Source organism: Pteronotus mesoamericanus, unplaced genomic scaffold (genome assembly GCF_021234165.1).
Source record: "Pteronotus mesoamericanus isolate MK-2021 breed Mesoamerican mustached bat unplaced genomic scaffold, CSHL_Meso_final contig_263, whole genome shotgun sequence".
NCBI lineage: Eukaryota > Metazoa > Chordata > Mammalia > Chiroptera > Mormoopidae > Pteronotus > Pteronotus mesoamericanus.
Window position 1 is genome coordinate 1,104,077 of NW_026555112.1, and position 26,387 is coordinate 1,130,463.

General features: G+C 51.4%; 1 protein-coding gene across 2 annotated transcripts in view; it reads left to right on the plus strand.

The window, feature by feature from the left end:
• The window catches only part of MYH9 (myosin heavy chain 9), an 89,091-nt gene that overhangs the window by 17,075 nt on the left and 45,629 nt on the right, over nt 1–26,387 (plus strand). The window contains exons 2-3 of one of the 2 annotated variants that reach the window (XM_054574532.1): nt 12,399–12,750; nt 17,036–17,192. In XM_054574532.1, coding sequence (XP_054430507.1) covers nt 12,418–12,750; nt 17,036–17,192 — 490 coding nt within the window. In that variant the 5' untranslated portion in view covers nt 12,399–12,417. Of the gene's footprint in view, nt 1–12,398; nt 12,751–17,035; nt 17,193–26,387 lie in introns of those variants that run through there. The other variant, XM_054574533.1, reaches the window with a different exon arrangement.

The window sequence follows — 26,387 nt, forward strand, 5'->3', positions numbered from 1 at the left end:
AGTGATGAAGCTCATGAGCAGAGCGACTTGAATGATGACCCACTTGATCAATTCAGGAAGATTGTTCCTGACTGCCTGGCCAGTCATGTGCATCTTAGAATAAAGAGTGCTGAACGTCGCATCGACCTGGAAGGGTGGGTGAGAAGAACAGGGCAGTGAGGTGGTGGTGGTCCTGGGTGGTCCCAGAGGAGCCCTGGCCCACTGCAGGCTTTTGCTTTCTTGAGCACTAAAGGGGGAAATGAGACTCAGTGATGTTTGAAATAGAGTGTGGGACTGCCAGGCTTAGCGCTAGGCACGTTAAGAACGGGTGGTAGAGTCCTTCCTGGCCAGGTGGCTCAGTTGGTTGGAGCGTTGTCCCCTACACCAGTGGGTTGCAGGTTTGATCCCCAGTCAAGGCACAGACCTAGGTGGCAGGTTCTATCCCTGGTCAGGGCGTGAATGGGAGGCAACTGAATGATGTTTTTCTCTCACTTTGACATTTCTCCCTCTCCCTCTCCCCTTTCCTCTCTCTAAAATCAATAACTATATCCTCAGGTGAGGATTAAACAAATAAATAAAGAATGGATGGCAGAGAGTGTGGAGTTTGGACCTTTTGGGAGGCTGGAACCTACCCCTTACTTGAGTTTGTCAGGTGTTACTCAGCACCTACATGTCGGGCAGTGGGAACCCAGCGGTGAGTGGGAGCCACTGAGGCCTTAGCGCTCCCAGCCCAGTGGGACTGGGGTCAGGGTGGCTGTTGGGGCACGTGGCTTCACTATTCTTTTTTAATATTATTTAAACATTACTCAGAATAGCAAGCTGCTCATGGCCTGGCGGGCTCTGGGCTGACCAGTCTCCAGGAATTGTCTAGTTCCGGATGTTGCGTTGGGTGTCTCAGCTGTCATGATGTGGATGCAGGAAGCCAGCGCTTTCCCATTGAGACGGCGGCCGTATAATTAAATCTTTGTGGCGTGGTTATTTTTCTGCGTTGGATTTCAGCAAATTGCCTGCATGCTTGAGGAAAGGAAAACCGTGCTCTCAGCAGAACTGAAGGGAAGGAATAACCTGACTTCAGAACCTGGAGGGTTCAGGTCGCCCTCACGCCCGTGTGGGGAGCCTGGGAGAGGCTGTCTGCTGGACAGCAGGCGTGTTGTGTTCGGCGGACATTCCGCAGGGGCAGGCAGCCAAACAGTTGTCAGCCTTGTCAAACTGGGGGCAGAATCCGGGCTGTGCAGGAGGGGACATCGCCCCCTGAAATTATTTGCTTCTCTTTGCAGTTTCTCCTAGACTGCTGAGTGAAAGCTCCTTACCAGGTAGGCGAGACACAGGTGTGACCTCGCTACCCAAATATTGAATGACTTTGAAAGCAAAGCCAGGGGTCCAGTGCAGGTGACCTTCCTGCAGACCCACACATCCAGCAGCGGCCCGGCCTCTTCCCTTTCTTAACTCTCTCCCTCTCCCCTTCGACATCAGACTTGAGGGCGTCGGGAGGGGTTACCTGTGGAATGGCGATCTCTCGGACAGCCAGGTTCTTAGATGACACAGCGTGAGTGTAAACCCAGATGTTTGGAGCAGTTCACTCCATTTCAGCAAGCACTGATTGAAGACCCTGCCTGTGCGGTCCTCTGGGCTCAGTCAGCCCCTGCCTTCAAGGAGGTCTAGGGAAGATGGTGAGACAGGGAGCAGTGACCCTGGTACAAGGCAGATTGTACCGTAGCCTGCCTGGGGGACGGTGTTAGGAAAGGCTCCCTGGGCCATCGGGAGCAGAGACGACCCTCTGAAGCCATGGCTAGAATGGAGGGTGTCTGCCAGCTGACTGGAGAGGTGGGGCTGGAGAGACAGCTGTGCTTTAAAGTCCATGGGCATCTTTCTCGCCAGGTGGGAAGGACTGTCATTCTGAATGGGGCTGCCTTCAACCTCTGATTGCTTTGTGCCCTAACTGTGCCCAAGGGCATGTATCTGTGGCCCTGAGGACAGGGACAGTATCATAGTGGAGGAGACTCACTTGGGCACTTTGGTCTGCATGAGACATGCTGCATGTGGTCAATGGCAGGAAAGTTCCTGGGATGCTGGGGCACTTCTCACTTAGGAGGAAATGGCTGCGGTGGGACAGCGACTCCCAGGATCCTCCCTGAGCGGGATCCAAGGGTGAAATCTGTGCCTCATTTGTCCTTCTCTGTGTGGCATTTAATCACTTTCTCCCAAGCCTCCTCATAGGACTCTCTTTTCTCTTCTCTTAGGTTACAAGCCCTCCTGCCTCCTGGCTAGTCCAGGGCCCTTCCCAGCTGCTGACCTTGCCCCTTAAATTGAGGTCAGGGAGTGTGATCTTTTTAAAATACAAATCCGATGATGTCACCCTCCTCATGCCCCACCTCCTGCAGTGCCCTCCTCTTGTCCGTGGAATAAAGACCACATTCCTCCCATGGCTGATAAGATCGTGGGTAAGCTGCTCTGCTTATCTCCTCCAGCCTCATCTTCAGCTACTCCCCCCTTCCCTTCCAGTTCCTTATACGCACAGGGGGCGCGGAACCTGTGCACAAAATTCTGGTGTCATTTTTGATGGTCTGAGTTTGTTGGGGTCAGGGCAAAGTCAAAATGACCACAGGCCTTGCCTTCTTCAGTCAGGCAAACGGGAGCACTTCTCAGAGTTCCCTGGGACTCTCTGGAGTTCTGGAAAGTCCCTCCATGGGCCTCTGAGGAGGGAAGGACAGAACGGGTGGGCTCTGGGGGCTCTGGTGCTAAATTCCTCTCTGCCCTGTCTCTGGTCTGGTTTTCTTATCTGCTGAGCATCGGCACAGGCTGGGGTTGGAATACTGCTAAGGGAAACAAGTCCCAGCTTCTTCTGTAAGCAAATAACATTCCTGAGGTCAGGAGGGAGGGGGCCTTCTGCAGCCCTCCCAGCTCTCTGCGGCCTGTGGCCTCTGGGCAGCTGGGAGGGTCCTCCCCTCTTCGTAGCTTGGGAAGAAGAAGCACCTTAGGGTTAGGGGCTGCTGTGAGGGCGGCTGACACCCCCCTGTAGATAAAGGCTCTAATAGTCCTGGTGTGTATATACAGGAGGGGCCTGTGCGTGTATTACCTTGTTTGAGCCTGATAGCAGCATCTGAATGCTGAGCAGGTGGGTGGCTTGTGCAGGGTCCCACAGCTGGTCAGCGCCAAGCCAGTCTCAAATCTAGCTCTTCTGTCACTGGCCTCATGCACATCCCAGCAGACCTGCATTTCCCAGGTCAGCATGGAGAAATAGTTTCCTGCAGAACATCCCTGAGCGCTAAGCCGGACAGGACAAAGTGGAGTGGGTTTCCTTATGGCAGGCTTCTCCGGACCCTTCGTGTGTGTTGTGACTCTGCTGGAGGGCCATGGGGGACAGCGTGTTCGACCTTGCTGGCCAAGAAGCCCTCTTTCCTCATGCAAAATCACTGTGTTGGGGAGTCACTGTACTGTGCCATGTTGTTCTCTGTGGACTGGTGTCAACTGGAGAGTCACCAAACTTCTAGAAGCTTTTCATAGGCCCCAGATGTCATTCTGGGAAGGATTAAGACTAGATGAGATCAGGAGGACAAGAGGAGAGGAATTGGGAGGGGAGCTCCTGTTAAGTGTTGGATTTCCCCCCCATTCTAGAGCCAGGAGACTGAGGTGTTAACAGCTTCAAGATCACAGGAGCTGTGAGTGGGAGATTCAGACCCAGGAATGCCTGCCTCCAAGTTCCACCCCGTTCCATTCCATCATGGTGTATCACAAACACTGAGGGTGGGATTTGAAGAATCGGTGCCCCGCATGGCAGTGGTCTTTCCGAGCTCTGTCACCCTCTTTTGCGTTGGTACCAAGATTGGTGCCTGCAGCACTTGGCATCTGCAGACCGAGAGCTCCGGGGGCAGCGGGAAGGGCGGCCTGAGGCCTTCACACGGACCCCAAGAAGGGCAGGGCCCCATCCCGCGAGCCCATGCCAGCGGAGGTCCTGTCTGGTGTGTCTGGTGCTAGATGGTGGGCACCTCCACACTGGTTGGTCAGGGGGCACTAGAAGGTTCCAGAAGACTGAGATGGTTTATTCAACCTATGTAAGTCTTCTTGGGGACCAAGAAATTATTTTTACTCCTATTTTTGTGGATTGAAAGAAAGCCCCAGTATACTTTTTTCCCCTTATCGTTTGGGGATATACAAGTTAGTCCATAAATGGCTTGGGTTTTGTAACAGATGAGGTGGCTGAGACCTGTGCAGGCTTTCACCTTGGGCCTCCTTGTTCACTCCAGCTCTCCGGCCCTCTGTATAGCTCAAGGGGATTTCCCAGCCTTAGAACCCTGCCCTATCACTCCTTCCTCACTTTCGCCTTGTTTCTCCTGTATTAACATTCACGCAGGAAACTTGAACGGAGCCCTGCTCTGGGCCAGGCATTGTGCTGGACACTTGAAATGAAAATGCATGAGACCCTGCTCCTGTCCTCAGTTAAAACTGCGAATAATGATTGACAGTCGAGCTGCCTGAATTCGACAGTGTGGAGCCGAGAGGGGAGGAACGCAGCCGGGAGGGAAGTATTCTTGTGGCGGAGGGGGGGCAGCTTGCAGAGGAGGGAGCGTTTGGGAGAGGGTTCATGGTGCAGAGGATACCCCAGCCTCTTCCAAGGCCTGGAGGTGTGAGCAGAGAGGGAAGGGAACAGGGATCGATGAAGCGGCTGCGAAGGGCAGAGGCAGGGGAAGGGTGGGGAGCGTTGGAGGAGGTTAACGGGCAGTCACAAAGTGCCTGTTCGCCAGGCAAGGGTGCTTAGATTTCATTCTGGAGATGGAGAGCCACGGAACTGTTTTGAACTGGTGGTAATATCAATAAAGTAGGGAGTAGCATGGATAGAAATGGAGCTGCCAAGTCAATCCAGAGGCACCTGGGGGGATGGGTTGGAAGGGGTGGAAGCCTCAGGGGAAGGGCAGCAAGGAGGCCACTGTGCAGCTTAGAAAGGAGGGGATGCTGGCCCGGGCTGGAGCGGGGCCCCGGCGACAGGGTTGGCGGAGCCCTTCCAACCCACCAGGGAGTTGTTTTGCAATGACTGTCTTGGGTGACCAGATGAACAGCCTTTCTCAGAAATGGAGAACCCAGCAGGAGGGCACGGGCAGGTACGATGTGCTTGTGGGTCCTCCAGGTGGAGACATGTCTGGTTGGTGCTCAGGGTCTTGGAGGAGAGTTCTGGGTGGGAAACGCTTATCTGGGTATCATTCCTGGGATTAAACCTGATATGCCAAAAGCGTTCAGAAAATAGCATCTGATGGCTTCCCCAGGATAATAGGGTGAGCTGCTGTCTGTCTGTCTGCCTTCCATTACTCACCTGGACCCCTTGATGGCTGGTGAATTTGCTTAGGAGTCACTGTCTGAGCTGCTGTGTTGGAGGCTCTGGACATTTGTGCCCTGCCTGGGGAGGCACATCTACCTCCTTTGCCTGATTCTTTTTGTAAAAGTTGGGCATTTAATAGTCTTTAAAGTACAATCCAGTCTTGGGTTCTGGGCAGATCTCTTATGGTACAGTGTATTATAAGGGGCAGTCCCTCCTTGGTGATGGAGTTGTCCCTGAGGGTCATTGGTAGGGCCCTGGGGAATCATTTTGCTCTGAGGACTTCTGTTTTAAAGAGCTCTAACTTGTGCACTCCACAGTTGGGAGAGTATTCACTAAGCTGAGGTATGGCTTCTGTGCAACATTTGCTCATACTAACCCTTTATATCAATGGTTCTCAAACTGGGGGTGATTTTGCACTTCTGTTCTCCAGTTCCTGCCTTTGGCAATGTCTGGACACATTTTTGGTTGTTACATCCAGTGACGGGTGCTACTGTTGACTAGGGAGTGCAGGCCAGAGACACTGCTAGATATCCTACAATGCACAGCGCAGCCCTTCACAACAGTTATTTGACCCAGAGTGTTCATAATGTTGAGGTTCAGAAACCCTGCCTTAATGGATCATAGCATTTTATGGTTCACAGAAAACTGCACCCTCTCCTCCCTTGGCCTGGAATACTTTTCTACCATCTTCTACCCCCTGCCCCCATCAATGTTCCATTCATCTTCCAGGACCCAGTTTAAATGTCATCTCCATGAAACTGTCCCTCGAGCTTTTAAGTTTTCCACAGAATTACCCCTTTTTCTCCGTTGTACAGCAAGCTGCTCGCTCCTGTATTCCTGCCAAGTCTCATGTTAGAGCTGGTTGCTTACATGGTCTTCCCTCTGCAGAGAATGTTCCACAAAGACTAGTATTTTGTCTCATCCTTACATACATTTCATGTTGAATTAAACAGCCCTGTGAGGGAGAGAAAATGGCTTGAAATATTCGCTGCATTTACAGTTGAGTCAGAAAGGTGGTACGTGCCCAAGGTCACAAGCAAGTACTTCTTAATCCATATGGTAGCAATTTGTTGGACACCCACCGTGCTTGATGTTGGGTGCAGCAGTTAACGGGACAGAAAACCAAGGCACTTGCTCTCTACCGTCTAAAGTCCAAGCCTGGCACTTTAGCAGTATGTGTCATCCCTTGGGTCCTTTGTATCTTTGTCACAATATTTTGGTACCTAGATCCTCAGTATGATTTGGTTGGCTGAATAGGTAAATCCTAATGGGTTTGAGAATTTCTGTATTATTTTGCTAGCTGCTTTCATAGAACCTTCCTTAATAGTTCATTTCACTTAAAAGCAATGGCTGCAAAGAGAAAGAGAAGGGACGCGTCCACCTGGGTTCCCTGTGACAGGGGTCGGGTGAGCAGCAGTCAGAGGGGCCTGCTCACGTATGCCAGCGACTCAGCTGGGGCAGGGCTCGGCGGCGTCTGGGTCGGAGCTGCCTGGGTCTTTGCAGTGGAACCTTGGCTCAGGGACCTGAAAAGCCTCGCCCAAGGACATGCCCCTCACCCTCTTACTTGTAGCTCTGCAATTTAAGGTGGAAGTGTGAAGAGCCCTTTGTACAAACCAGCACAAGGAGAGTATGGGGTTTGCGGCTTTAAATTGGCAAATCAATGTCTGTTTTACTGGTTTGCTTAACCAGGATGTTAGTTTTTCTCCCCATGGCCAGTTGAAGTGGAAACTGAGCAGGGCATTGGAACTGAATGGGTCTGAGTTTGAACCTGGGTTTTGGGACCTGTCCAAGCCTCATTCCTCTCACCTGGAAAATGAAAATGATGATATAAACCTTATGAAATGATTGCGAGGCTTGGGTGAGAAGACAGAGCTTATTAGCAGGCCCATGGAAGGAAGGCTTTGCCTAATCCTAGTTGTCTAGGAATGGAAACACACACAGTCTTTGGACCAATGATTTGTCCTAGTAGAATAAGTTCTGTCTTTAAGGGGCTAGCAGTTTCTTTTCCAGGCAAGCACACAAGTAAATAAAAAGAGAACCAGAGGGAGGGAGGGAGGGGATTCTTCGGGAAAACAGGAAGGGGTAAAAGGTCCAAATGGATGTTTGGGGGGAAAGGGGAGAAGGCAAATAATCGAGGAATTACATTTTGGGTTGAAAGCAGAGGTTTTTGGTTAACCTATTTACTTTCAGTTTCATCATTTCCTGAGTGTCCTAATTTAGCCTCTGGTTGTGTCCTCTCGATTATGGCCTAAAAAGGCAACTGCTTGGGTTTCTTGGAGTTGGACTGGCACCCACAGGAAGCCGCATGGGAAGGGCCTGGAAGGGCCTGCCTCAGCATGATCTGATCTCCAATGGGAGAGCGCTGCCTTCTTTTGCCTTAACTCCTGGCTGGCCGGCCAAGCCCCGCAGATTCCCAGGGCTTCCTGAGGGTCCCTAATCTGAGTCACCAAGCTCTTTCCTGCAAACAGTTTCCTAAATGCTGGTGTGGTTGCTGTCACAGGAATACCCTCCTCAAGAAGGCTTGCACACCAATCAACCACTTCGGCAAACATTTTGGTAACACATCTCAGGGCCATGAAAATGTCCAATAACAATTTTGGTCCAATAACTCCCTTTCTGGGAACTGATCTCCAGGTGGTCCACAAGATAAGAGGCAAAAAGCTTAGTAAATAGTGATTGTTTAAAAAGTCCCTTTGGAATCTTACGTAGCCATTAAAAGTGGCCAATAACCAGGCCTTGGAGCCAGGAGCCCTGGATTTGAGGTTTTGCTCCCCCTGCTGTGTGACTGAATGGAGGTGCTTCCCTCTCAGAGCCTGTGTGGCATCACCTGTAAAATGAAGCCTGTGGATAAAAATGATTAACAGCCCTGCCCGGTGTGGCCCCGTTGGGTGTCGTCCCACAACACAAGAGGTCTCAGGTTCGATTCCTGGTCAGAGCACATGCCTGGGTTGCGGGTTTGGTTCCCTATTAAAGCACAGGTGAGTGGCAACCCATCAATGTTTTTTTCCCTTTCTTTTTCCCTCCCTTACCCACTCTCTAAAAATAAATAAATGAAATCTTTAAAAAAATGATTAACAGACAAACTATGGCCCTGTGTGGAAAAGGTCATAAGAAGTAGGGAAAATGCAAAATAGGAAACTCCACTCTTTGCTTAAGATAGTTAAAAATCTAGTGTTTCTATGAACCAGGACTAGAAGAGACCATTTAAAAAAGAGAAAACTGATTTCAGGCAGAGAGGGTCAGGAATTTAGGGAGATATTTTTTTCTTTTCTTTCTTTTGAAAACCTCTATGTTATGCTCAGTTTTTTTTGAACATCTTAAAGGGGCCACTTAGTAGGGTGCCAGGACGGGGTGGGGAGAAGCGGCTGCATGCTGGCTGCTGCGCTGAGTGGGCTGCCTCCTTAGAACCTTTCTCTAGTGCCCCATATTTCATTTCTAATGCCTCTTGACAGTGGCGGCTTAGTCCGCCTGCATCCTTAGAGATGAGCGGTAACCTGTCTGCCGCCCTGGCTTCCCCACTGGGCATACACGACTCGGCAGTGGCCGGGGCCCGGGAGCTCCTTCACCTTACACAGTGGAACTCAGCTGCAGCCCTGCAGCCTCCGAACCTTTGAATGTGGATGTTCCTGTCCCGGCTGGGTCCCACTGTTTACTGCGATCTCTGTGGTCCTCCCCATCACATCAGTCCAACCCGCGTATTGATCTTGGCGTTGCTGCTCCCCTGCGTCATTCCAGCAGAATTGCTGAAACCAGATAGCTCTGTCCTTGGCCTGGCTCAGCAGGGGTCCCGCTGTGTGTAATGAAAAGTTCTGCTCAGAGAGAGGCACTGAGGCAGATGGGTACTCCTTAAGCCCCCCGTCCCTGGGCTCCTTGGCATCACAGCTCCCTGTGTTGGTCCAGCTCTGAGGGAATGCATCGTGTCCCCTCTGTCACAGGAAGTATGTATGGCTTGGCCCCCAGGTCTCTGATAGATATCAGATGTAAACAGTGCTGGCCCGTAAGTGCCCCCTCTCCTTCCAAGGCCTGAAGGTGGGGTGGAACCAGCTGAGGGTGGTGGGTTGGGTGGATGTTCCCCTGCAGCTACTGCATTGTTTGTGGCCTGCAGCACAGACCCACTGATGAAAGGGCGGGCTGGGTCTCCAGGGCAGGCTGAGTGCCGGGGGCCTGCAGCCCCAGGGCCCGATGCTGCTTCGATGCCGAGCCTCCAGACTGGTTCTTTGCTGTCGGGCCGCCAGGGGCAGTGTTGCTGGGATGGAATGGAGTTTGATGAGGGCCAGAGTCCTCCTGTCCACACCAGCCCACCCACCGGCCAGGGGAGTGCGAATGTTGTTTCATTGTGCTGCGCTTTTTTGCACAATGTGTTTGACAGGCCATATGGGCCACACCAGGAAGGCACTTTCTCAGCCTCCCTGCCTGCTTGCTCAGTAAATATTTGTTGAAAGCTGTGGAATGCCTACCTCTGTACTTCCCGTGTCCGCACAACTTTATCAGCAGTTTCGGCCAGCTCCAGCCCCAGCCCAGCTTCTTTTGTGAGCCCCCAGGCACAAGTGGGCCGGGAAGAGCCCCAGCCCAGGGGCCAGGCCGGTCTGGGTTAAGATCCTGCTGCTTGGCTGGGCTGGGAGACTCTGGGCAAGCGACTTGCTATCTCTGAGCCTGCATCCTCATTTATAAACTAGGGGTAAGAAAAGCTTTTTTTCCAGGGTGATTGATGGTTAAGTGAGGTTGTGAATAAACAGAACTTGATGTTGGTAGTGTCTACATACTTAATGACTGTCCCTTTCCCTCCTTCTTTTGGAGGGCTCTTGTTAAGGGAATGGGATATCCTCGGGTGTTCTTGCTGGGCTGGGTCAGTGGAACTCTTACCCAGCAGCAGACTTAAGATTTTGGGGACAGGGTTCAGGTGAATCCCTTTTTGCATATTGATGGGAGATTGTGTTACCTTTTGTGGGTTTGAGGTTTACAAAAAGGTCGAGAACTGGCAGCAGCCTGTAAGGCCCTGTGCTCTGTGATCATTGCAAGTTATTTTTTTTTTAATTAAAAATTGTTAATGTATGTATTTTAGAGAGAGAAAGAGAAACATCAATTTGTTGTTCCACTCCTTCATGCAGTCATCAGTAGTTCCTGCATGTACCCTGATCAGGGATTGAACCCACAATTTTTAGCACGTTGGGACGACGCTGCAGCCAACTGAGTTACCCAGCAGGGCTTGTTGCAAGTTCTTGGGCAGGGCAGGAACTTGATGGGGAGACGGGTTTTGGGAGCCCGAGTACCGAGACTTTGGAGAGGCCGACTGGCCTGTGGGCAGGCAAACAGCAGACAGGCAGAGGACAACTGGTATTCACACCGGCGGAGGGAAACCTTTGGTTGCTTGAGTGGATCGGCCAGTATGGAAGTAAGCGGATGGTTCCCTGGGTACTGCCACTCGCCTAGACCCCAGACCCACACAGAAGACAAGGCCTGGCTGGGTAGTTTGCAGCTGTCCTGTCCATTGTCCATGGTTAGTTGCTGCTGCCTGACTGGGCCCTGCCTTCTCTTGAGGGGTGGTCCTTGCAGGTGGATGGTGCCCCAGGCCGCTGAGAGGGGCTGCAGGGGTTTGCTTGAGCTGGGAACGTAGACCAAGCCCCCAGCTGGGGGAGCTGGGGGAGCTGGGGAGGCTGCCAGGCTCTGTTCCTTGACCTGCCTGCCTTTCCTCCCGTCGGGGGAGCGAGCAGATTTCCTGGAAAACAGCCTCTCATGGAGTGAGTCCAGGGGAGCCCCTTAGCCTTGATCTGGAAACCATTTAATGAGCCCAGATAAGAAGGTCTGGGCCGCCCAGACTTTTCCTTTTGTTTTCTCCCTCCCAAGCCTCCAGCTTCCAGCCTCCTTGGCATCCGAGTCCCTTTTGGAGTCTGTAAGCATGCAAGCCTGTGTGACTGTGGGGCTGGATTTGGGGTCCTCTTGGCTTGCTGGGCCTGGGGCCAAGGGGCTTAACCTCACGAGGGAAAAGCCCGCCTGTGTTGCGAGGGAGGCAGTGAGTGTCTGGGCTGCAACTCTGGCAGCCATGGCTGGCCCTGTCGTTGACTCTGGGTTTCTGAGTCCTGCTTTGGGCGCGCTCAGAGCAGCTGTCCTCTGAGCTGGTCCAAGCCTGAGCCTTTGAACAGGAATCAGTTCTATGGTCACCCTGTGGGAAGGCCACAGGACCAGGAGTCTGGGGTTCTTCCTGGGAGACTCCGCACACGCCCCTTACCTCCAGGAACTTTTATTTCCCCGCCTGTAAAGTGATAACTCGTACCATACCCACCTTTCACGGTTATGACAAGGACCTTTCCAGATGGTGAGATGTATGTGAAAGCATTTTATGAGCATTAAAACCACACAGGTGTAAGGGATTATTACTTCATCCTCTTTATTTTGCAAATGAGTTTCAAAAAAAGCAAACACACATGTGCTTAAGTTCTCTTGGCCCTTAATTGTGAGGATTGCCTTTTCACATTAGTGCCCCAGAAAGGGAAGCCTTCTTATTATTCCCCATAAGGTTTACTGGAACCTGGTTTCTTTTCTTCTCACCTTATTTCTTTGGGATGCATTATCAAGATGAAATTAAAATCTATTGGCAACATATTGGTGTTTTATTTTCTTTTGGTTGACTCCTTGAAATTTTAAACTGGAAACTTATACCATTTGTGATTACAGTCAATAGCTTATTTTTTTTTTTTTTTTGGGCTAATTAAGAACTGTTTTTGTTGGAAGATCTCTTAAATTGTGCGATCGCTTTCCTGCCTTTGCAGGCCAAGCAGAGTGACTGTAATTGCATCTATCTTTGAGACTCTTAATGCTCATCATTTGGGATAATAGTTGTTTATAGATTAGTCTGATTGTGTATTGATCCTTGGATATATCTTACCATTAAATTTTTATAGCATCCCTGATACCAACTTGTTTTCTCAGTGATGTACATCTTTCTCCCAAAAGTAGAAGCAAGAAAATTCTGGCAAATTGTGCAGCTCGGTTATATAGAGTTTTACTGCACTATAATGTTCCATAGTTTACATAAGAGGTGAATGTCAGGAATTCTCGTGTGGCTAATGTGGTTAGGTATATTTAATGTTTGTCCTTTTTTCTCTCTTAGGTCCTGGCTGTGAGTCACCATGGCGCAGCAGGCTGCTGATAAGTATCTCTATGTGGATAAAAACTTCATCAATAACCCCTTGGCCCAGGCCGACTGGGCTGCCAAGAAGCTGGTATGGGTGCCTTCTGAAAAGAGTGGGTTTGAGCCCGCCAGCCTCAAGGAAGAGGTGGGCGAGGAGGCCATTGTGGAGCTGGTGGAGAATGGGAAGAAGGTGAAGGTGAACAAGGATGACATCCAGAAGATGAACCCGCCCAAGTTCTCCAAGGTGGAGGACATGGCGGAGCTCACGTGCCTCAACGAAGCGTCTGTGCTGCACAACCTCAAGGAGCGTTACTACTCAGGGCTCATCTATGTAAGTGGGGCAGGGGGCTCCAGGGCTCTGTCCTAGCCCTCTCAGACTCTGGGTGGTGGCCCCCTAGGAAGCAAGGGGCTTAAAGGAACGCTGGTGACAGCCTCGAACTTCAGCATCTGAACATCTTAAAGGAATACTCTGATAGCATTGCTTTCATCTCTTTTCTACATAGCCAGAAACACAAATCCGTTTTGACTAGGTGTAGGGAGGACGCGGCACGTGTGAGGTATGCTCAGGCACTGGCCTTGCTCCTCAGTCTTGGTGGAGACAGGAAGTGTTAGGCCAGTGTGCGTGGTCAGTTCCTTCCCAAGGAGGGGAGTGCCGTGTCCTAGTTTCCCACCTTGTTCCTCCCGTACCACCTGGTCCTCTCCTCCCTCCCCCTCTCGCACCTCTCAGTATGGCTCACTTCCCTGAGGAGCGTACTTTGAGCAGAGGCAAGCTACCAAGTGGAAGACTTGGATTGCTCGTTTATTCAACACTTCAGGCTGATTCCGTGCCAGCTTAGAGTACAGACGGCAGCATGTACAAGGGCCCACAGCATGCAAAAGATAGGAGCGATCTTTTCTCCTTCTAGTAGCTAGCAGGGCTACATCTGCGGAAAGACGGCTCATCACCATTGTCAAAAATGTCAGGGGGCGAGCACTACCCGTTCCCTTGGTAATAGGCCCCAAGCCCTGCAGCCCTAGGGTCGCAATGCTCTTTCTGCGTTATCTATCCCAATGTCTGCTGTTCACTTTATATACATTTCCTTCTGGTTTTATCCTTGCTAAGGAAGAAATATCTGGTTCTTATTAGCCCTAAAATAGCTCTTTGTTTAATTATGCTCTTATATTCACCTTGGCCTTCTTGGTCTTGGAGCTGAATAAAACAGTACTCCACATTTTTTTGAGCTGGAGGAAGAAAGCATTTCGATCATTACAACCCTCTCATTTTATAGATAGACTAAGTCTTAGCCCAAGGGGTTTGCTCATGACCACAGATGTCATAAAAGGAGGTGCTAGGCTCGTCCTGTTACAGGGGCGGTGAGAGGCTCTCAAAAAGCCAGCCATTTTCTTTTTAATGCAGCTTCAGGGTGACTTCAGGGTGCGACCTTTCCCCAGGGTGCAATCCATGCCCCACTGGACTGGTATTTCTGAGCGTCTTGCAATGTGCTACGGCCCCCTGCAGAGCTGTGGGCCATTTGGGATTGCCTAGAAGTCCTCATCGGGCTAGACCCTGTGCCCGCGTGGTATTACCTTACTGACTGCTAAACTGGCCTATGATAATGTGGTCCTCCTTTCCTGCTATTGATGAACAGCCTTTAGAGGATGGGCTTGGTTAGTCTAGGACCTCTCAGTAAGGAGATAGATGGAACTGTCTACCTGGAGAAACCCTTCTGTGTAGACAGCTTAGCCCAACCTTCTAGCATGGCAGGTGGGAAGGATCAAGGCCCAGAGCGGGCAGGGGGCTCGCGCATAGTTTACAGAGAGGTGTTGGCAGGGCCGAGCCTGGAATTTCGGTTCCCTGACTCTCCACCCAGCTATCTCTGTTTCTGGGTGAGAATATTGCCTGGACCAAATAAAAAACCCCGCTCCTAGGGATATTAGCCCCTGATAGTCAGAATCAGTGATCTGCAAAAAAGGAAGGGACCCTAAGGGAGCATCCGCTGTCTCCCTCTGCTCAGTCTTTTACTGGTGTCACTTCAGCTTGCCTCCTGTTAGAGATTTGCTGAGTGTGAAACGAGTTGGGTGGCTGACAGTTGCCTGTATCAGATCCAAGTGTCTTTCCCTGCCTCACAGGCGGGGATGTTAGTACTCAAAATGCATTCAATGTCAGTTGCTTCATCTTTCCTTTGAAAGTGTGGGTTTCCTCAGGCTGGCATGGTGGGTGGACCTGAGCTTTTTCTCTAGAACTCTCTGGCTTACAGACACGAGCTCCCATTTTTGGGTCTATGCTGTCCCCTCCCGTGTGCAGTTCCTCTTGCCTCAGACCAGCCTCCTTCTATGTGTCATCACCGGAAGGGGAGCTGATGGTCTCTGCAGTTGCCCTAATGAAGAGCCCAGCAGGTGCAGAGCCGTGGGGAGATCAAAGTCACTTGGTGGGGCTGCCGGGGCAGGGGGCACCCCTCCTGCCCCGCCATCACAGACCACCTCTCTGCACATGACATTCCACATTGCGACACCCAGAGCCTTTGTGCAGCATGTTTGCCTGGCCTTGTGGGCGGTGTGGCTAATTCTGCACCACAGCTGCTCTGTCTGTTTCTTCGGGGAGGGCGAGGCCTTGGGATAGGGGGCGGTCAGGCACAAAGAGCCTCTGTGGCCCATGAATGGAGCAGCTTCCTGGCGTGGCCTGTGTGGGAGCAAAGCCACTCGCTCAGTGTCTGCGCCTCCACGAGCATCCAGAGAGAGTGGCTCACAGTTGAGCCTCCTTCCTCCCACCTGAGCTGCTGCTGCATGCACTCCCCAGGGCTCAGTTTGATCAAATGCACTGATTTGATGGGATTAGCCCAGAGAACTTTGAGGCTCCATGGAACTCTCCATAGGACCATCTGCCCACCCAGCTGTCAGAGAGACTTGTCCTAGTAACCCCCAGCCCTTTCTGCTGTCACCACCAGCTGTTCCCAAACATCTGGCTCTGTGGCACACCCTAAACGTGGGGCCATGTGTCCTTCACTTTCATCGGGCTGGATTTCCCTAGAGTGTGGGTTTTCTCAAATCCCGGGAACAAAGCTCGATTATTCTGAGCTCCTGGGATGACCTTGCTGCTTCCTGGCCTTCTATCTCGTCCCTACCCGCCCGTCACAGGGAGGGAAAACAGGAGTCACGGCTGCACTTCCGTCTTCCCCATGATACCCGAGCCTCCACTTGCCAGCACCACATTCAGACCTCTTCATTCTAGAGCTTTTCCTGGGCCCTGATATAAAGAGTAGCTGGAGGGGAAACAAATGACCGATTATCCCAGGAAAAAAGGAAATTGAGGGCTCTGCCTCCCTTCCTCCAAACAGAAGAGGCAGCCGGACCCACTTGTTCATGTCCAAACTCAGCTGCTCTTTCGCATGTGGGCCAGTGTGTGGTTGGTGGGTCCCATTGGAGTTCTGCTTTCAGTTTAACTTCTGCTTGGAACATCCAGATACCATAGCCCTTGGCCAACGCTGGGCAGAGCCTCTGTCCTCGTGACTGGTTCCTGGGCGGGCCCTCTCTGTGGGTTCAGCCGCCAGGTCCACCCTCAGGTTTGGTGGGAATAGAGAGGGCAGAGGTGCAAGGGTCTGGCTTGAACCATAGTGCAGCCCCTCAGACTTGGGCAGCTGTGGGATCAAGGGGCAAAACCATGGACAGTGAGGGTGCAGGTCACTTGTAAAGAGAACAACAAAAAGATGTGAGGAGCACAGAGAACTGGCCTCCATGACCGACGAGGTCTGCGGCGCGGGCGTGAAACTGGGCCTGCTCCCAGCTCCGTCATTCACTGCCTACGGCTGCAGGTGTGTGTGCGCATCTTGGCACCTGGGCCTCACTTCACCGGCCTTCTTCTGTCCCCATTTTACAGATTGAGGCATGGAGTGGGGAGAGGTTAAGAAACTTGCCCTTGTTGGGACATGAACTCAGGGTATATGACTCCAGGGTCTGATTTTAACCTGATCAAGCCAGACTCGGAGTACTGAGTGTATTTTTGGGTGCCTCACATTAAGGATATTGACTGATTGGCTTCCCATTGAAAGAAGACCTGAGTCTTGGAGAAGGCTCACAGGGAACATGAAAGTGGTCTAAGTTTTTGAGAGATTTTCATGTGAATGTCTCTAGAAGATTCCACGGAGGCAGGTATCTGTCTGTGATCTAATAGCCCAAAGAAGACCTGGCTGGCTGAGGAGCACAGTGCTAGGAAAGTGTAAGCTTGAGTATTTCTGAGAATCCTTCAGGGTAGAATAATTTGTGTTTCTACACACTTTGCTCGCTGCAACTGAATCCTTTTCTCTTTGTGCATCTCACAATGACAAATATCTCGTTTTGTACTTGGAACCAAGTTTTGTAATAAACTCTCTGTGACACTTGACTTGGATCTTGCCCGATGCACAGGCTCATCCCCATGCGAAGCCTGCAGCCCTCCTGCCATTGAGGGAGGACCCTCAAGGCAGAGCAGAAATGGTGCTGACGCCCACACAGGGCAGCAGGTCGCAGAGCCAGGGCCCAGGGAGCGCCTTCCTACCAGGCTGACTCAGGGCCTCCAAGGCAGCAGATCTTTGTCCCAAAGTTAGCACGTCACTGAGAATGAGACTTACTAATCCATTCCTATCTGCTGCTCTTTTCTTTAGACCTATTCAGGCCTGTTCTGTGTGGTCATCAATCCTTATAAGAACCTGCCCATCTACTCTGAAGAGATTGTGGACATGTATAAGGGCAAGAAGAGGCACGAGATGCCCCCTCACATCTACGCCATCACAGACACGGCCTACAGGAGTATGATGCAAGGTGAGTGCCGCAGACTTCCCAGTGGCTGTCTTCACCTGCAGTTGGCTGGCACCTTCGCAGGGGCTCACCCACTAGTCCCTGTGACCTGGTGGCTGGATCAGTGGCTGATGGTCTGGTGATGGGGCTGTGCACTGTGGCGGCCTATAAGCCATTGTGTGAGAGTCAAGACTGATGGTTTTAAAGGACATGCTTATATGTTGATAGAAATTTCTGGAAGCTTTAATTTCCCAATTTCTCATTCTTATCCAAAGCTCCTGCCTCAGTCCTCTTACTTCTGGGCCCCTTCTACCAGTTTTCCTTCCCTCCTGTTTGTCACCTCTTACTCACTTCCCCATGGTTTGGAAACATGCTTGAGTTTTTCCCATCAAAAAGCAGACACAAAGGCTGTCCTGCACTGTGTACCCCACTCTAGCTTGTCTCTGCTCCCTCTGTCCTATCACAGCAGAGTTTTTTAGAGGAAATGTCAGTGCACGTCCGGCCCCTCCACTTCTAGAGACTGTCCCACAAAGGTCGCCCTCACTTCTGTGTTGGGAAATCCATTGCACTCATGAGTTCTTACGATACCTACCCTCTCCCCAGCATTGGACAATGTTGACCACTCCCTTTCGAAAGCCCTTCCTTCCTGTGGCCCTCTCTCTGGTTCCTCTAATCTCTGCCCTCTGCATCTATGTAGTTCTTCCCTGTTACTCCTCCTTCCCCACACACTGATGTTCCTCAAGGTCTTGTCCACTCACTCCGCGTATTCCTCTCGATGGCCCCCTTCATCAAGTAAATTCTCTGTCACTTTCTGGCTGAGGACTGGCACTGTTGTCTGCTCCCAGTTGCCATTTCTCCATTCAGCCATTCATCTGAGCCTGGAACCTGGCTCATCTTGTGCTCTCCTCTCTCTTTCTCACCCCTTTTTCCAAGTCATTCAGCACTTTCTACAGACGTTATCTCTTGTCCTGTTTTGGCCTCCTGCCGCCTCTCACCCATGTGGTCCCGGCCTTAGTGGAGGCCCCCACAGCGTTTTGTCTGCATGATTGCTATGGCCTCTTAACTGTCACTCTTAATAGAGTCCTCTCTTGATGTTTCCACTAGGGAGTCCTCTTTCTAGAATGCAAATCTGATCATATCTCGATTTGAAATCTTGAAGAATCTTGAAAGGCTCCTCGTTGTCCCCAGGATGCCACGCCAACCCTCGCGCAGCCCACCGTTCCCTCTACAATTGGCCCCTGCCGACCGCTCCAGCCTCCCCGTTACTTGGAACCCCTTACATTTCTCTGACAGACCCCTCTGCCTCGAACCACCATACCTGTTCCCTCTGCCAGCAGCACCTGGCAAGTCCCTGTTCCTTCGTTAAAGACATACATGGCTGAAGCATTGCTGCCCTGCGGGGAGGCTGTGCGGGCTGGGCTTGTGTAAGAGCTCTGGTAATACTTTATTTGAATGAGGTGTTTACGTATTTGTTTTTCTCTCCTAGATGTGGACAGGGCTCATGTTACCTTTGTATTTGCAATGCTTAGCCAGGCACCCTGGCATATGGTTGCATTTACTGTAATTTGGAGTCAAGCCCAACTTTCAGGCAGGGCTATATTCTCCTAACTTACATTGATAGTGATTTTTCATGTCCTATTACATGTGTTTCCTTTATTTCTTTAAACTTCATAATTCATTTAGGCAGTGATAGTAATACATCTTTTGTTAACAGGTTTGTCTCTGGTTTAGTGGTTTAAAATGCTAGCATGGCCCTGGCCAGTTAGTTCAGTTGGTTAGAGTGTCATCCTGATACACCAACATTGCCGGTTCAATCCCTTGTCAGGGCACATATAAGAATCAACCAATAAATGCATAAAAAATGGAACAATAAATCAATGTTCCTTTCTCTCTCTCCAAAACTCAATAAACAAACAAACAAACAAACATAAATAAATAAATCGTAACAAAATAAAATGGTAGCATGGGGGTCTGTTTGTACTCTACACATAGTGCTGTGGAGAAGGAGTTTGATTGCCAGGCTGGATGAATTATACATGATGCACAAGTTTGGCCTAGCCTTTGGCTTCTGCTCATGTCTATCAAAACTCCTCAAGGAAGCCAGCCCTTCAGTTTTAAGATAATATATCCATTTTAAAGTGCTAACTAAAGCAGCCTGGTAGAAGAATATTCTATGAGATTCTGGAGGAGCCTGAGTCCTGTCTCTAGAGGTTATGTGTCAGTTTTCTCCTGGCTCTTTTAGTTGGCTGAGCGCAGGAAGTGCATCCCGGAGTCTCCCTGAGCTCTGCACTACTGAATCAGGAGTGCTCCCACACCTGGATGCTGGACTCGAACCGTGGCTGTCGAGTGGGCTTGCTTCAGTTCCAGACCAGCTGTTATGACTGAAGGAATGATGCAAAGCATGGCACCAGGAGTTGGCTGCCTTGGGACTGAACTTCCCAACAGCCCGTGGGATCCCTTCCCAAAGAGATTCGTTTATGTTTCATTTGTTCGACAACAACAACAAAAAATACAGGGGCAAAAGTCAGCTCTGCAGGTTGGAGATAATTTAAAAAAAAAAAAAAAGTTACGCAGAGGGCTGGCACTTTCCTTTGTGCTGACCAGGAAGTCTTGGCCATGACGAAATGGCCTTGATACAAACTGAGGAGCTGCCCCAAATTATGAGGGCAAGTTGGGCGAGTGTTTTCATCTTCTGGAGACCAGGGATAGGAAGTTCATTTGTGGGCATGGCAAACTAAGATCCTGGTGCTTCTTATTTATTTATTAAAGGTTTTTTAAATTTATTTTTAGAGAGAGGGGAAGAGAGGGAGAGAGAGGTAGAGAAACATCAATCTGTAGTTGCCTATCATGTGTCTCCCCTACTAGGGACCTGGCCCGCAACTCAGGCCAAGTACCCTGGCTGGGAATCGAACCAGTGACCTTTTGTTTTGCAGGCCAGCACTCAATCCACTGAGCCATACCAGCCGGGGCATGAGCCTCGTGCTTCTTTTTAACCATCTATACAGGTGCTGGGTCCACGTACTCTAACCCTCAGTCTGAGAGGCTTTCACTCATCTTCAGATTAATTTTTGACTTGCTGTACTTCTTAAACTCCCATGTTGACCAGCTGAGACATTTCCAAATTCCTCTTGTTAAACACAGTTGACCTGCAAAGCAATTAGCAGCAGGCCTCTTGTTCTTGGGGCAGGGAGGAAGTGAACCAACAGAAGTTGCCCCTGTTACGACAAACGGTTCATTAGGAAAGAGAGTTCCTGAGGAGGAGCCTTTGGTTCTCACCCTAAATTGGGCGTCAGCAGGGAACTTTGGGGTCAGCACGCTGTTAGAATGAACTCCTCTCTTTCGCAGAGCATATCTTAGCACAGGCTGCCCCCCTGGATTTGAAGGGAGCAGGTTTGTTCTCTGCCACTCACATCTTAAAAGGCATGCTAGACAGTTCTTTTTCTGCTTTTTCTTTAAACAAGAAGTAGAAAATGGTTTCTTCTCTGCTGGTTGTGGCTTATGAGACACTAGCATTTATTCTGGCAAAATAGGGTAGTTGGTGGCTTTGTCTGGGGACTTCTATGAGATGAGTTGTTTGGCCCTTCCAAGGGACTGCCCTCTGTCTGCCATCTCTTAAATGCTCCGGTTTGCCTGTAAGCCCTGAGTTCTACCTGTCGTCCTGCAGTTAGTATTAACAGTGCCCCGTCTCTTTCAGAAACATCCCAGTTTAGATGATAAATTATGAGGTTACTCTACCTAAGTCAGGGTTTCTTAAACTTGGCACACTTGGCATTTGAGGTCAGATCCCTTTTGGGATGCTTGTTCTGTGCATTGTTGGCTGTTTAGCACCATCTTGGCCTTTACCCACTATATGCCAGGACCCTACCTTCTCTAGTTGTGACAACCAAAAATGTCCCCATATACTGTTACCAAATGTCTTCTGGGGCACAAAATTGCCCCCACTAGGGAACCATTGCAGAGTGGTTTTACTCTGAGTGTCAGCTCCCATCAATGAGCAGTGCCTTGCCAGCCCTGTGTTGGCGAGGACCTGAGATTCAGTGCCGAGGAATGCGGGGATAGATTGGTGCTGTCTGCTATGGGCATGGGATGGGGCATGGCAGCGTATGGTGCCCTGCATTAGGCCATGGAGATAAGAGATGGAAAGGACTAGCGTATCAAGAGGTTTAGTACTTTACCCTGGCCCTGGAGGTCCTGGCATTCTAAGTGGAGAGACAAGGCATATTTGTACACAGAGATCTGTGGCCATAGCTAGAGAGTAAGTGGCTGCCTCCAGCCGGTGCCAACACAACTGCAGCCAGGTGTCTTGGGCATTCAGGGGAAGGTGTGGGCACCGAGGCCTGGGATAGTTGGAAGGGCACCATGGTGGTTGGATCCTGTGGAAGGGCTGGCAGGTTTGTGTCAATAAGCGGTTATAGTGCAGCCCAGACGTGCCTGGCACAGTTTTGTTTGTTGTTTTAATCCTCAGCCTGGGGTCTAATTAAAGTTGTGGTGACATAGTTTTTTTCACCCTCCCAACCTTGACTTTCCCGTTTGGTTCATTTGTTGTCATGGCTGTTAATGGGTCTTCCTGCCTTGGGGATTGAACTGATCCTCAGGGCTCTGTGAAGCCCCAACTGCCTGAGGCTGGGAGGCCGGGAGGGCAGAAACTGTGCGGCTGCCCCTGCTCGGAGGACAGGAGCCCTCGCGGGGAGTGGGAGCCTGTCCGCGGGCGGCTGCGGGGGCTGCCCTCTGTGGGTAAGAGTGTGTATGTCCTTATGGAACTGGCTGGTTAAGGGATTTGACTTGAGCCCAGTTCTCTCTCCAGTAAGAGTAGGGAAAAAAACACCCCTCTTCTATGTTAATTAGTTAGAATGCTGGTCACTTTCAGTGGCTTTATGGTATTTTAATGAGCTCCCAGCATTTCTGGGGCAGTAGCAGCAGGGACTGCTTCATTCCTGGCCTAAACTCACCTAAGAGCTGTTTAACCTTTGCTCTGCTTCTCAGCTGAAGCTGCACCGGGCATGGTTGGTCACTAAGCCATCGCTCAAAGTGGCTGGTGAGTGCCCACGTTCCTCTCAGTGGCTGCCTAACATTTGGGGGAAGCAATGAAGGGTAGAACTTTAGCGCTGCATTTACATCTGAGCACGACCTTTCTCTTTCCCTGGTAAAGGGACAGGCCCAGAAACATTAACTGCCTGGCCCAAAGGCCTGAAGCTGGTCAGCTCCTGAATCCAGGGTCTCCTGACTCCGTCCCGTGTCCATTCCCCAGGGACGCCGTTGCCCTCATTTCCGGGGCTGGCTTTTGGAGGAATCCTCCTCTCTGGCCCACTGGTTTGGAGGAGGGCCTCCCTGCCTCCCCTGTGCCCACATCCTTTCTGCCCTGGTGGCTGTCTGCTCTGCTCTCCAGGGTCTTTCTGAGGAAAAATGCCTGTTGGTGAGAGGGTGGGGAATGCTCCGAAGGTACAGTAGAGCATGGCTTGGAACAGACTCACCAGGCCGGTCGGCAGAGGAAGCCACAGATGTGATGACTCCACTTAAGCAGGAATGTGCCAACCAGGAGGCTCTCCCGGCCAGCCGTCGGCACACAAAGGCCCTCTGTCTGCAGGGAGGTCTGAGGCGGGCCGTGCGCCTGCCCATGCCGTGGGGACAGCATTGGTTCGCCCCGAGGGGTGCGCTCTGCCTGCGCGTGGTTCCGTAGGTTAACTGAGCACCTACTGTGTGCTAGCTGTGGCCCTGCCTGGAGGAGGTCAAGGGCCTTTCTGGAGAGGCAGGTAAATAACCTTTAGGAGGAGAGTGAGAGTCCCGCACAGAGGGGGCACCGCACCTGGCCTTACGGGTGCTGGGGTAGCAAGGCTTTGATAATGACACAGCCTCCTGTGGCAGGTCACCAGAAGGGGTCTGCTGGGCCTTAGCTTTAGGGGGAAACTTGCCTTGTGAACAGGAAGTATGGTGTGGAGAAGAGAGCATGGGGTTTGGACTGGATTTGTGTCAGAATCTGACTGTCACTTCCCCGATTGTGACCGGGGTCTGGCAAGTTCACTTACTCTGACTGGACCTTGTTATCGCTTCTCCCTCATGGGCTTAATAAAATGTGTTTGGCAAGGTTATTATAAGAATTAAAGAAGGCTTCTTGGCCTGCAGTAAGTGCCCCTTAGAAGGTAGCAGGAGGAGTCCGGCAATGCAGTTTCTGGGCCGAACTGTCCCTGTCTGCATGTAGCGTGCTTCTTCAGTCTACACTCCTGCTGCTTAATGAAGGTGACAACCAGATGCTTCTTCCAGGCAGGTGTCAAAGGGCATTCTCCGAGAGTTCTGGCTCTGGGTGGCAGCACGCACAGGAAGTGGCTTGTCAAGGCTGCCTTCCCTGCAGCGAGCGCGAAATACTCAGGCGTGTGCCAGCAGCCAGGGCCTCCGGCTTGTCTGATCTAGTCCACAGACCTGGAGAGGGCCTTTGGGTCAACATGGCCTCCGTGGGGCTTCCAGAGAATGTCATGTGTGCTCTAGAGATGGCCCTTTAGCATCAGTGAAGTGACATGCTGTGGCGATCTAGAGGGGCCCTGCGACAGGCGGCCCTGGGCCCACTCCCAGACGTGGAGCCTGGATCAGGAGGTGCTTTCCTAGGGCCGACCCTAGGAGGCTGCTTTGTCATGCCCTCGAGAAGGAAAGCCCAGCGCCTGGCACGAGGCTGCTTAATTATAACGTGGTCATGCCTGTCAGTCTCATTTCTGTAAAATGTTCTCTCTACAAGAGAAATCTGTGGGTAGTGGGTCCTCCTCAGGGATGCAGCTTTGGGCTTGCTTTTTTGTTTTGTTTTTATTCCAACCCAACAGGCCCACTGTGCTTTGCTCTGTGCCTATTGAAGTGGAAGATTCTTAAGAAAGAAGTGCCCTCTTGGAACCTGAAACTTAGGGGGTGGTTGAAAACTTGGCCCAATGTCTCTGTTATTGCAACCCCTAAACAAACAACAAAAACTCACCTGCGAACCCTAATGGCTCAGCCGCTCTGGGCTCTCAGCCTCCTGGATGTGATCCTCTCTTGCTGCGTGGTGAACGCTGCTTACTAGCCCGTTTTTCCTGTTCTCTCAGGGGCTGGCTTTGAGACTCCAGTAGGGCCGTGCTGCGCTATGTCAGGGCTGAACAATGATGCACTCGTAGAAAAGGGTTGCTTTCCATCCCTGCCTGATTTCTGTAATTATGCTATCAGATGAAAAAAGAATTCCCTAAAACTAAAGAGAAAAGAGCTGAAAGTTTTAGGGCTAAAAAAAATAAGGATACTCTAAGTGGCTTCTAAAACAATTCCTCCTGTCTTGACCAAGGCTTTGGTCCAGTGTCCACCTTTGTAATAAACTCGGAGGACCTGAGATGTTGTTTTGGCGAATGAACAGTGCTGACTGGGGCGCAGGATGTCATTCCAACTGGGCTTCGTGACTCTTGATGAAGAGCTTGTTTCTCCAACACAAGTTGGTTCACAAATACAATAGGGCAGAGGTCAAGCTGAAAGCCGAGGAAGGAAGCCATGCTCTGGGGGCAAATTCTGCCCTTTCGTTTCATTTGATTACCCCTTCTCCAAGGTGACTGCAGCCCCAACTTCTTTAGGAAGTGTCTTCATGTGCCATTATTGTTCATCTCCTAGCATTCGAGTTCCTGGTATTCTCCAGCAAGGTTGACCCAACTCATCAAAAGGCTGTTACACAAAGTCCATTGTTCTCTTTGCAGGGCTGTTTTCGCTCCAGTGTTGAGCCAAGTTTGTCCTGAGCTCTGCCTGGTGGGGTCTGCCTCGTTCCCTGTTGTTGGCCTGTTGTCCTTTCCTGTCCTCCTCTCTCCCGCCGGCTGAGAGCCCAGCCCTCAGCCGACCTGTGGTCCTGGCTTAGTCCTCTCTGCACAGGGCTCAGCCAGGGTTCCCCCTGCCTGGCTTTCCTTTTTCCTCCTAGGGGGATATTGTCAAAGAGCAGGGCAGAACTGACTTTGGGCTGTCACTTCCCTCCCAGTGTCCTGGTGGCGTTTGCTGGGGGCTGTCGGCACTCAATGTGGCTTTTGAATTTCCCTCCACCCTGACAAACCTGTCAGAGCAGCAACCCCACAGGAGAACGTTTGCTCCTGGCCCCACCCATGAGACAGGCGGGCAAACAGTGGTGCCTGGCAGGTTTGACTGTGCGCTGGGAGCTCACCTGTGTGAGCTGCTGGATGCGTTTTGGCCAAGTCAAGGCTTGCTTGGGGCCTTGCCTGCCCTCTGATATAATGAAAGCTAAGCGCAGTCCCTGGACTTCTTTCTAATTATCAAGTGTGCTTGTGGGGAGGGCCGCCTCTTCTCTGCCTCCTGTTACTGGGGACTAGGGCCTCTTTAGCAGGGTTCACGCCACAGCCCTCTGTGGGGGAGCGTGTGGGCGGACGTGCTGGGCCAAGTCCAGCAGGCTTCTGTCTGGGTGGCTGCTCTGGTCAGGGCCTACCTTTGTGTCTTGGAGAGAACACTGCCGGTGACCACGCTGTGTCTTTGGGAGCCCCTGGTGGGACTGCCTTCTTGCTGGCTGACTGCTTGGCAGGCAGGCCGGCCGGCCGCCAGAGGCTCCACGGCACAGGCCTCTGGGGGCCGGCATCCACCTGCAGCACCTGCTAACATGGAGTGTGATTTTGCACCTGCTTTTTCTCACCTCTCTGTTTCCCAAGTGCTTGTAACCCAAGCTCATGAATTGGGCTGGCTTTGGAGAAAGTAGCAGACAGCTCACAAGGCCCCATGTGACACTCTGTGAGTGCGGATGACCCTCTCTGCAGCACTGAGACAGGGCTGCTGGTGGCACTGTGCCCTGCCCTGTAGGGGCTCTCTGGGGGAGCACTAGGGATCCAGAGGCCCGGGTCCTTGGCCCAGCTTGTGTGGCTTTGATCAAGTCATTGGGTTTCTCAGGACGCGGTGCCCTGACTTCTAGACGCAGATGCTGCAACCAGATGGCCTCTAGAGCCTTCCTACCCCCAGGTTCCGAGCTCGAACCCACAGGTCTCCGTGTCTTATGCTTGGTTTTGGCCCAAGTGTGCTTGCACTTCGGCCTATTAAGCCCCTGACTATCCACGAGAGGCTCTGGAGGAAGGAACTCTGGAGTCTAGGAGTTTGTCTTGGGCAGCCTGAGGCTTGCCGTCCTAGGTGACATGCAGCAGGGGTTCACACAGCGAATAACCTGGGGGTCTGCTCTGCAGTTTTTGCGAAAGACAGACCCCTTGGTGGTGGAAAGTTTCAGGCTTGTTTGTCATGGGT